The following is a 12,168-nucleotide window of genomic DNA, read 5'->3' as shown; positions in this document are numbered from 1 at the left end:
TTGAGAGTTTGCATATTGTGCTGAGTATGCTGTAGATATTGCTTGTTGTTCACTTTTCTTGCCTCGTCTTAGATGCATTCCTGACACAGCTTACTGAAGAATTGTAGCTTAAGAAGTTGCCTGGCCTTCTTTCATCAATCCATATGTATGTTTTATTGAAGGATGGCAGTCAACACTGGATGAAATCAAGGACCAAATAGAAGTATAGATGAAAGAATGAAGCACAAGAGTGTTTTTGATTCAGACAGTTAATTGTGATATACAATAGCCATGGGATAACAGCTGTTTTTTTACATTGAGTCTTGACCTTATGAGAAGGCTAATTTGTGCAGCTTTTCACAATGACAAATTTTCTCGACTATGGACCAGTCAAGCCAATTCTGAATCTTTCAGAATGCTGGAAGGCCTACAACAGTTCCACCTGAATACCAAAATCTGGGTGCTTTGTTTCAAGCTAATTAAACTCATCTAGTGGCTGCTGGCTTGAGCTGTGTCTATTATCTATAGTTTCTCCAGGCTCACAATTCGACCCAAAAAACAAAGAGGGTAAATATGGGCTACTATTGAATTGTACTATTGAGTAGAAATCACTGTTTTTTTCGTACTTTTTTTCTTCAAAATCAGACAGTATGTGATCTACATTTTTGCTTAGTAGAAAAAGAGCTCCAGATCTTGCATTTACAAAGTGCAAGTTTTTCAAGGGCTTCAAAAATCAATGGCCCACAATGTATGAAAATTTTCATTATTTGAAAAAAATCATGTTTTTATATTGAAAATTCCCTAGTATACAAACTACGCTTAACACACATGTATGGTCAAATTGAGTTGATACTAGGGGCATAAATGGGTAGGATTCATGTTGGATATCTTACTGGATCCATTTAGTCAGATTCGGTAGCCAAAATGAGATCCGATTAATAATTGGATCTGGGTTCAATATTAAGTTTTGCATCAATATGAGTCTGTTTCCAAGAAAAAACCAAAATTGACTAGAATCCAAAATTGAACACATGTAAATGACAGATTTTAGGCTCTGTTTGGGAGCCGCTGTTGGGGAGCAGATGAGAGGGATGATGGGAATGGAGAAGAAAATGGGAAATGAGCCTGGAATTGTCAACGGCATCCTCGCAATGAAGCAGTTGAAAATGGGTCATCTCCACTCCCAACACCATTCTATTCTCCCAAAACAGGGTTCCCAAGCACCTGTGGGGGTAGATGGTATTTATTAAATCCTCATTAAATACCATCTCCCCTCTCATATTCACGTCCCAAACAGAGCCTTAAGCAAGTCGATTTTGGATTCAGTTTTTTCTAATCTCCATTAGAATCTAATTATCTGATGAAGTTGGGCTTGATAATTGTTAGATTGACTCGGTCCGACCTGTTTATATCCCTAGTTGATATCGTTTGCACTTATGATTTCCAGTTCAATAGTATGGTATCTTCAATATTTGCAAATATTTATCCACAAAAAAAGGTGAGCATAGGTCCAACCCCAAGCCCAGTAATAACTTGGTTAGGCAGGCCCACCTGAGCTCTGTTTTTACTAGGGTCAATTGGGCCCTTTGGGTTTTGACCCGACCTGAGCCTGTTCCATATCCACCCCTTAAAGGTAGATTTATATGGGACTGAATTTAGTAACAGCAGATCAGGTGCAATCACATTGCACACTTTGATTGTGCCGCTGCACCTGGTCGCCCTCCATCTGCTGTTGGGCCCCACAACCGCTGTCAGCCAAAGATAAAAGGCAACCAGGTGCAGCGGCACACTCGAAGTGTGCAATGCGATTACACCTGGCCTGTGGTCACTAAATTCATAGTCCCATATAAATCTGCCTTTTAGTTGGACCAATTTCCAAACAGAATCCAAACTGCTTACCTATGCTACAAGGGGTGTCAACGGGTCGGACCCATGCTAAAATGGGTGCATCCAAATCCTGATCCAACTAAGTGATGCAGGTATCTAATATGGATTTGGGTTCAACCAGATTTTTTTATAAGAAAAACCATACCTGGATCCAATAAAAATTACATAAACCATACCCGATCCATACCCCCATAAAATAATATTTTTTAAGTTTTTTACATTGAAAAATTATGGATCTTAATCGGAACTCGGGTCAGACCAAGTTTGGTAATAATCGGATCTCATGGGTCTGACCCGATAGTTAATTGGACCCCCTTCTTCGTAACCAAACCCTGACTATATAAGATCTGGTACGGGTCGGGATACCCGATCCTGACTGGATCATACCCATCCGTTGACGCCGCTAGCTCCAAGTGGCACCACACAACGGATAGCCGGATAAGGCAGACGAAAAGAGCCCATCATTTGAAAACAAAAAAATGAGCTCCAAGCACTCAAAAACTCTGGAAGAATGGCTTCCTTAGCACCGAAGATCATCGTTACCAATCGATTTCCTGCAATTACAGAGACACCAACAAAAAAATTTCTCTGCAATTCTCATAATGGAGCCCTCTTCCTTCGATTGAAGGCCTACCCACAAAAAATTCGCAACACGAGGTTGCGTGCTGCCGGCCTAGCAGAGGTAGAGCCCGACCTCAGTGAAGAAAAACAGGACCGATGGGAAACCAATAGCATTAGTGCGGTAAGATGGGTTCTTCTTAATTCTCCTCCTCCTTCTGAAAAGTCTACCTTTTTTGTTATATTACAAGGCGGTGTTTGGAAAATTTTTGAAGAATTAAAAGAGGCTTTGGTGAACTTTCAGTTCACAACTTGTACTGCTTGTTTGAGAAAAGATGGTTTTTATGGATTGCTAATCAAAATTTGAGATGCAATTTTTTATGTTTTTTAGTTTTTCTTGATTTCCGTTCAAAAAATTGAACTGTACTTTTTGTCAGTTTGTTTTTCTGTGGAAATTTTGAATTGGGTTCTTTCTTTTTTCCTTTCCTTTGAAGAGAAAATGAAGGAATTACAGTCGAAACATCGCAACCTTTCCTACTTTTCATTTTTAAGTCTTGCTCTGGAGATAGAAATTCAAAATTCGCTTTTCTTCATTTTTTTTTGCTTATTAGGAGGATTTCAAGTATGGTGAATATGATGATCACCACACATACCATGAAGGCCATGAAGGTACTCTTGCTTTAATGATGAATCGAATAAGAAGATTTTCTAGTGGAAAGTGATATACTGCCGGACTAGTTTAGTGAAACTTATGATGAATAGTTGTTTTTCAATTCTTAAAAACTCCATGTCCTTCATACACTAATGTGATTAGTTAGGTGGCAGAGAGATTTACTGCAGGAATGCTACCAAATACGGCCTGTTATTTTCTTATAGGTTTCCATTTTGATACTTTCAGTTGTTGATCATAAATCTGTGTTTACTTTTTGTATCATGCGCAAAGCTGAATAGGGAGATGAACATGATTTTTTTTCTCTTGCTGCAAATCCATATGCCTATACTCAATTTGTTAGGATTTGTTTGACGTAAGGTATTAATTACCATGTGGATTTGTGGTTCTAGAGAAATAGTAAATCATTGAAACCTTTTGTACTCACTTGTGCACCGCATGTATACAAACTTCAATGCTTTTGACTGATTTTAGTCTGCAAGCCATCATAATCATGGAAGCTAAAGAATGTACCATGCCTCTTTGAAGCCCATTTTGAATTAATGTTGAAAACCTGCTATCCCTCATATTTAGAGCCTTTCTTCCTACTTGTCAGTTAACACCATAAATGAAAACGCAATTTTCCTGGGATTAGTACTGATCTTGGTATTAGGTTTCGGAGGAAAATGTATCTTGGCTAAATTATTGGCTTCTTTTTTTTGTCCGGAAAAGATCACCTGATGTCCATAACATTCAGACAGAAATGGTTATGATTCTTTTAGTTAGATCTACTAACTAAATTCATATGGAATGGATATTGGCAACTTGGAGCCATCATCTGAGTTGCATTCCTCATTAATTAAGAAATTGAAAAAGACTTGATGAAAAGTTACATTTTTTCACCAATCTAAAAGTTTATTCTAGACATCTTATACTGCTGAAGTTATGTTAATCTATAGCAACCTTTCCTTATCCTTTCTGTTTATTCTTTATTAAACGCACTACTAACATTGGTAACTTGTACTTCAGAAAAAGTGTCATTCTGGGAAGCAGTTAAGGAAGAATATGATGGAGCAGAACCCCCTACAGGCTTTCAGGGTGAAAAATCTCTTGAATCTTTATTTTAGAGTATAGATTTTGTATTGAATGTGGTTATCCTTTTGACAGGGCTCGTGTCATGGCTCTTTCTTCCTGCTATAGTGACTGGCTTGGCCTTTCATGTTCAGGTACTTCCTAGTCGGCTAGTTCTGCCTGAAAGTGGCATATCTTCACATTTTTTTGTGGAGTGCAACTGAAATCTCCTTCATTGGAAGGAAAAATCTCTTAACTGTTTTTTGATGTAATGAGGTCTTCAAGCTGCCATCAAATTCAACTGCTTTGCATATTTATTTGGCATGTTCCGTTTCAACTGTAACTCCATAAAGTGGTTAAAAAATAATCTTATCACATTTGTTTTAGAACAATTATGAGGAAATTTTATAGCCGAATTTTGAAATCTTTGCATAATTCAGAATTTTTTCTCTCTACTAAAAAAAACTAGACCCAGTACTCAAGTGTAATTAAATTATCTATTGGCGCTTCTTTTTTCTTTCAACTTCATATAGGATGCATGCCAGTCCTTGAACATTCAGATAATATGAACTCTATTAAGGAGACGTTTGAGTTCAAGACAAGACTTACTCTGGTTTTGTGAATCAGTGAAATGCAAATCCTGTTAAAATGTAAAACTGTACATATATGTATATATAATAATATTATATTATTATATATATATAAATACATTTTTAATTTCTTTCTTTTCTGTATTTTTTTTCCTTTATTTTTATTTTTTTGTCTTTATGTCATCTAGTTCAGTTTGAACTAGAATGACTGTTGCTAGTCAAGTCCTGTCCAGACTTGACTAGCAATAGAGCTGTTGGACTGACACAGTCCAACAGCTCTTAATAGAGCTGTTGGACTGTGCCCAACAGCTCTATTGAGTCCTCTTTCAGCTGTGTATATAAAGGGGTGCAGCCCCTCTTGTATTTTACCCCAATGCTTCTTAAGCAATTGGTTTTTCATATCAATAAAGAATACATTTTTATTTTTATTTTGTTTCCAGTTATACCCTTTTTAAGGGTTATGCTTTAGTGTCATTCTTGACACTTGCTCTTGTTAATCAAAGCACGTGTTTCGAAGATCCCCATTTCATTTCATGGTATCAGAGCCGCGGAAGTACTAAATCTTGAGGAAAAGCTGCCTCGGTTTCCGTGCCCGTTTGCAAAAGTGTTCGCCACTTGAAGAGAAGTGTTTTATCACTTCATTGGAGAAGATTTCACATCTTGTTGTATTGTTTTTTTTTCTTTCTTTCTCATTTTCCTTCTTGTTTCTCTTCTATCCCTATTCTTTCTCTCCTTGTAATCGATGGATGACAATGATAAAGTCACCATCATGCCTATGAAACTAAGCGATACGAACTATGTAACATGGGCTTCAATCATGAAGCACCATATATGGGGAAAAGGCTTATGGGGGATTGTGGATGGTTCCGATTCGGAACCTAAGCTATCTCTTACTAAAAAGGAGGGAGATAAAGAGGTCCCTCTATCGGAAGAAGAGAAAATCAAGGCTATTGCCTCATACGAGAAGAAATGGAAAGAATGGAGAATATCTCATGCGAAGATAATGTCATGGCTTATCAATAGCGTTGACATTAAAAAATGCTCAAGTCTTGCCAAATTTGATCATGCCGATAAGGCATGGGAATACCTTAAGAATATGTATTCCCTTAAAGATATTGCACACGTGTGCAACCTCCAAGAAAAAGTTCGAATGATGACACAAGGAGACAAAACTATTCGTGAATATTACAATGGGTTGTCCGAACTTTGGGAAGAACTTTCCTTTTTAGAACCAAAGTGGCATTATGCCGAAGACATCGAGCTTCGTCAGAAACAACTCGATGCTGAACATTTTTACCAGTTTATCACTGGATTAAGGCCGGAATTTGAAACCACTAAATCGGCCCTACTTCACCGGGGAAAAATTCCTTCTATTGTTGAAACTATTGAAGAGTTAACAATGGAAGAAAATCGTCTCCGGAAAGGTTCTTTAAAAATTGAAGATGATTCCGTTTTAGCCGTGTCTAGACCAGGGAATCATGTTCGATCATATAGGCCTCCTCACTTTAACCGACAAAATGGTGACTATGATAAGAAGAAAGTTATTTGTCATCACTGTCATGAACCGGGACACTACAGGCCACAATGTCCCAAACTTAAGGAGCTGAGAGAAAAAAGAGCTGCAATTGCTGGATCGGAGCCTAAAGATCAGGATGCACCAGTTTCCCTGGCCCAACTAATGGAGATTCTTCAGCCTCTCATCAAAGGTGCCTCTTCCTCATCTGAAGCTTCAACCGGCGCAGCAGCCTCATCTTTTTCTGATTTAGGTAAAATTTCTTGGCTTCTTGACTCTGGTGCATCTTTTCATATGACCCCAAATAATCAAAGTCTATCCAAATGTGTTAAAAATAAAACAAGTGTGTCAAAGGTCTTTACTGCTGATGGGACTTCTCTTGAAATAGAAGGAATAGGAAATTTTGAAAAAATTTATAAAACAAAAAAAAATTTTATTCCAGAAATTAGACATGTTCCCAAATTAAATTTAAATCTTTTATCTGTATCTCAAATTTCTGATTATGGGTGTAATATTTCTTTTTCTTCTCATGGTTGTTGGGTACAGGATCGCCAGTCAGGCAAGCTGATTGGGGAAGGCCATAGAGAAGGAGGACTCTATTACATGGATTTTTTGGAAATGCCGAAGAAAGCTTTTTGTTATAATATTCAAAAAATAGAGTTGGAACTGTGGCATAAGAGACTTGGTCACCCACATATAGCCAAAATCCAACATTTTCCAAATCTAGGAAAATTTTGTAACTCTGAATCATTTGATTGTAAAGATTGTATTCTCGGCAAAATGAAAAGATTACCATTTCAGAACAGAACCTTTTTTTCTTCAAGACCACTTGAATTAATACACTCGGATGTTTGGGGTCCTGCACCAGTAATTTCTAAAGGAGGATTTGTTTACTATGTTATTTTTGTCGATGATTTCTCCCGACATACGTGGATGTACTTTCTCAAACATAAGTCTGAAGTATTTTCATACTTTCAAACTTTTCATAATATGGTTAAAAACAAATTTCAAAATGATATTACTATTTTTCGCACAGATTCAGGGGGAGAGTTTTTATCCACAGATTTTCAAAATTATCTTAAATTGCATGGCATCACACATCAAAGATCTTGTCCTTATACACCTCAACAAAATGGACTGGCAGAACGAAAACATCGCCATATTATAGAAACCACTAGAACTTTATTAATAGCAAATCAAGTCCCTAAAGACTTTTGGGCAGAAGCTGCCTTAACTGCCACCTATCTCATTAATAGGATGCCATCTTCTTCGTTACAAAATATCACTCCCATTGAAAAACTAATGAACATTTCTCCAGACTACTCTAGATTAAGAATATTTGGGTGCAAATGTTTCATATTTACTGACAAAAATGATAAACTTTCCCCTCGTGCGATTCCCTGTGCCTTTTTAGGATATGCTGAAAACCAGAAAGGTTATAGATGTTTTGACTTCAAAAATAATAAACTATATGTGTCTAGAAATGTTTCCTTTCTTGAAAAGGAGAGCTTCTTTGATTTTAGAAAATTAAAAGACGTCACTGAGTACTCCTTTTTGCTAGATCTAACATCAACATCTGATGAATATGACCTTGATTGTAACTTTGATGATGATCAAAGAATTATTGATCTTAATGTTGAAAATGAAGAAGTTCATAGAGATACTAGTATTCAATATTCCAGGCGACAAGAGTCTAATACTCCATGTGCACTTGAGAAATATTCTAACATTCCAACTAGACAATCATCCCAAATCTCGAGGCCTCCAGAAAAGTTTGTATCATACGAGTCTTTCTCACCCACATATAGGGCAGTTATTGCATTAATTCACTCATATGAAGAACCATCCACATATTTTCAAGCAAAAAATGATATCAAATGGATAGAAGCCATGAAAGCTGAATTAGATGCACTTGAAAAGGCTTCTACATGGAATATTCAAGATCTTCCTCCAGGGAAGAAAACTATAGGATGTCGATGGGTTTATAAAATTAAAACCAAGAGTGATGGTACTCTTGAAAGATATAAAGCACGTTTAGTAGCCAAAGGTTATGCCTAAGAATATGGGATTGATTATGAAGAAACCTTTGCTCCGGTGGCTCGTATGACTACTGTCCGAACCTTAATTGCCTTAGCTTCTATCAAAAAATGGTCTATTTTTCAAATGGATGTCAAAAATGCTTTTTTAAATGGAAAGCTAGTTGAAGAAGTATATATGGAACCCCCTCCTGGTCTAAGTATTCCTAAGGGTAAAGTCCTTCGCTTAGAAAAAGCTCTTTATGGACTTAAACAAGCACCAAAAGCTTGGTATGATAGGTTTAGTCGTGTTATGATTGATATTGGTTTTCAATTCTGTTTAACTGACACTGCTTTGTTTATTAAGAATTCTGATGCAGGGATCATTGTGCTTCTTCTCTATGTGGATGATATGATCATCACCGGAAGCGATAAACAGGGAGTTAAAACAATCAAAACACTTCTTAAATCTCATTTTGAAATGACTGATTTGGGCTTGTTGAGATATTTTTTAGGCATTGAAGTTGCTTATTCTCCTAGAGGATATTTATTATCTCAGACTAAATTTGCTTTTGATATTGTTTTCAGGTCTGGTATTACTGATGATAAGAAAGTTGACACTCCAGAAGTTGTTAATGTTAAAATGAAGATTGATGATGGAGAACTTCTTGCAGACCATACTCCTTACAGACAGCTTGTCGGGGCACTTTCCTATCTATCCATTACCAGACCAGATATAGCACATGTTGTTCATACAGCAAGTCAATTTCAACATGCTCCTACTTCTGTTCATATGGGAGCAGCCATGCGTATTATCAGATACATCAAGTCCTCTCTTTCACGAGGACTTTTCTTATCTTCCTCCTCTTCTCTTGATTTAATTGCATATATTGATGCCGATTGGGGAGGTGATCCCAATAACAGACACTCAACCACTGGCTTTTGTGTCTTTTTAGGGGAATCATTAATCTCGTGGAGGTGTAAAAAGCAGCAGAAGGTATCTCTCTCATCCACCGAAGCTGAATACAGAGCCATGGCAACCACGACCATGGAAGTAGTTTGGCTCCGACGACTGCTTGCTGACATGGGAGTTGAAGCAACAAAGGCTTCACAAATGTGTTGTGACAACAAAAGTGCGATCTACATTGCCAGTAACAGAACATTCCACGAACGCACCAAACACATCGAAATGGATTGTCACTACGTCAGAGAGGAATATCTACACGGGATAATTGATCTGCCATATGTCACTTCAGAATATCAGTTAGCAGACTTCTTTACAAAGCCTCTCGCTGCTCCCCGATTTCACTTTCTCTTAGACAAACTTTCGCTCATTGTACCGTAAGTTTGAGGGGGAGTGTTAAAATGTAAAATTGTACATATATGTATATATAATAATATTATATTATTATATATATATAAATACATTTTTTATTTCTTTCTTTTCTGTATTTTTTTCCTTTATTTTTATTTTTTTGTCTTTATGTCATCTAGTTCAGTTTGAACTAGAATGACTGTTGCTAGTCAAGTCATGTCCAGACTTGACTAGCAATAGAGCTGTTGGACTGACACATTCCAACAGCTCTTAATAGAGCTGTTGGACTGTGCCCAACAGCTCTATTGAGTCCTCTTTCAGCTGTGTATATAAAGGGGTGCAGCCCCTCTTGTATTTTACCCCAATGCTTCTTAAGCAATTGGTTTTTCATATCAATAAAGAATACATTTTTATTTTTATTTTGTTTCCAGTTATACCCTTTTTAAGGGTTATGCTTTAGTGTCATTCTTGACACTTGCTCTTGTTAATCAAAGCACGTGTTTCGAAGATCCCCATTTCATTTCAAATCCAACTCTCCTGCATGATTTGATCATTTGACTTGGACGACATGCTGTGTTCAGTTCAGTATTTTATGCTGGTTTTAGCCACTATGTTCACCCCAATTAGATAACCGATCAGCTTTCATCCCAATTCATGTTCACAGATTTAGGAACTGGTGCATTATGGACCAGTTTGATCAACTAACCACTTGTTTTAATTCATTTTTCAGGGGGAGTATCTATACATTGGTGCAGCTGTTTTTGTGGCCATATTCTGTGGGATTGAAATGGGAAAACCAGATAAGCCCCACAACTTTGAGCCACAGATCTATAACATGGAAAGAGGAGCTAGGGACAAATTGATAGATGATTATAACACCATGGATATATGGGATTTCAATGAAAAGTATGGAGATCTCTGGGATTTTACTATTGAGAATGAGAAGGCATGAGGATGTAACAGGAAACTTGTTTGTATGAACATTGGTTGTTTTACATTAATGTAATATATCTTTGTAAGAACCTTTATTGTTTGTTACACATTCATATGCATGCACACCTATGTCACATGGACTCGCCAAATAGGCCACCGCACCTGGGTCGACGCGACACGGGTGTGGGTGAAGCACCCGATGCGGTTAACCCGCATTCAGGGTTATCATTGTCCAAAATGGACTCGGTCAAGAATCGGGTTCGAGCTCAACCCAAGCCTGGACCGACCTTGCACAAACCCGACTCGTGTCGGATACCAAGCCTGACTCGGCCCTGCTTGTTAGCTTGTAAGGGTTCCACACAACGGACCGAGCTGAGCCTGGGCTCAGCAGACACACACACACACATATATATATATATATATATATATATATATATATATATATATATATATATATATAGAGAGAGAGAGAGAGAGTCTTCCCCTCTCTCCCCTCAATAAGAATGAGAAAGAGAGGGGAAGAGAAAGAGAAGGGGGAAGAGGGAGAGCGAGAAAGGGGAAGAGAGAGAGAGAAAGGGGAAAGAGAGAGAGAGAGTCCGGGGCTCGAGAATGGGCCCAGGGCTCAAGATGGGGCGGGAAGGGGCTCGACAGGGCAAGGTGTCGGGATTGGGTGGGAAGGGAAGGGGTCGGTCTACCGAGCCTTTATATATATATATATATATATATATATATATATATATATATATATATATATATATATATATATATATATATATATATATGGAATGAAAACCTACCCACTATAAAACATGTCAAACCTACCCAATGAAATTTTTTTGTTTTTTTTCAAAATTTTGACTATACATGTGTTCAGCATGATTGATTTACTATAAATAGACACTTGGATCATGAATTTTGGATTAAAAAAATGGTATTTGGAGCTTCAAAAATTTATGAAAATTGTGCGTTGATTTTTGAAACTTATAGAAACCTATCAATGCATCGGAATCAAATGCTCCAATAACTGATTCTTATAAAAACAAGCATATAGATCACATCTGTATGGTTGGAATTTTGAAAAAAACTCCGCACAGATGTGACATAGATGCACACACACAGTTTTATTTGCTTAACTATTTTCAAAATAGCATTCCTGAAAGTTTTTATTTAGCAATTTCAGAAGAGAGAGAACCTTATCCTGATGCTTGGCTAAAAATTTATTCTAAATGAGAGTGCAGAAATATATGCTTGTAAACACCTATTAAATAGTTGCATTCCAGTTAAATTGTTTATATTATAACACAAGATGGCATTTCAGTGATGCCATCCATACCATGATCAAAATCTCAATTGATCATATCTAATAATGTTCGAGTGAAAATCTGAATGTGGACTTATTTTACTGCAAGAACAGAAGAATGGTGATTCTAATTCCACTGAATGTGAGAGCTGATACACTTACTGTTTACCTCACTAGCACTCTAAAAAAACACAAATGGATCTCTCTCTCTCTCTCTCTCTCTCTCTCTCTCTCTCTCTCTCTTGAGGGCTTGAACAAGGTCATGTAAATAGCCAGTCATGAATTGGCCATTTTTTGGAAAATCTTGCTATTTTATCACAAGATCTTCAAAAACCAATATAATACAGAAAACAAAAAC

General features: G+C 37.1%; 1 protein-coding gene across 1 annotated transcript; it reads left to right on the top strand.

Moving 5' to 3' along the window:
* Nucleotides 1–2,307: 2,307 nt before the first annotated feature.
* PNSB5 (NAD(P)H dehydrogenase 18) lies at nucleotides 2,308–10,599 on the top strand. The gene is made up of 5 exons (XM_090017973.1): nucleotides 2,308–2,608; nucleotides 3,036–3,093; nucleotides 4,103–4,171; nucleotides 4,241–4,299; nucleotides 10,308–10,599. The coding sequence occupies exons 1-5, from the start codon at nucleotides 2,378–2,380 to the stop codon at nucleotides 10,527–10,529; spliced, it is 639 nt and encodes a 212-aa protein (XP_089874099.1). The 5' UTR covers nucleotides 2,308–2,377; the 3' UTR covers nucleotides 10,530–10,599.
* Nucleotides 10,600–12,168: the final 1,569 nt, after the last annotated feature.

Source organism: Nuphar pumila, chromosome 9 (assembly GCF_984573655.1).
Source record: "Nuphar pumila chromosome 9, dmNupPumi1.hap1.1, whole genome shotgun sequence".
Lineage (NCBI taxonomy): Eukaryota > Viridiplantae > Streptophyta > Magnoliopsida > Nymphaeales > Nymphaeaceae > Nuphar > Nuphar pumila.
Note: the sequence above shows the minus strand (reverse complement) of the source record. Positions and strands in the feature narration are given on the sequence as shown.

Coding starts and splice junctions, on each gene's coding strand:
- PNSB5 (XM_090017973.1), top strand. CDS start 2,378: ATGGCTTCCTTAGCACCGAAGATCATCGTTACCAATCGATTTCCTGCA. Junction 2,609..3,035: donor AAACCAATAGCATTAGTGCG/GTAAGATGGGTT, acceptor TTTGCTTATTAG/GAGGATTTCAAGTATGGTGA. Junction 4,300..10,307: donor GCTTGGCCTTTCATGTTCAG/GTACTTCCTAGT, acceptor TTCATTTTTCAG/GGGGAGTATCTATACATTGG.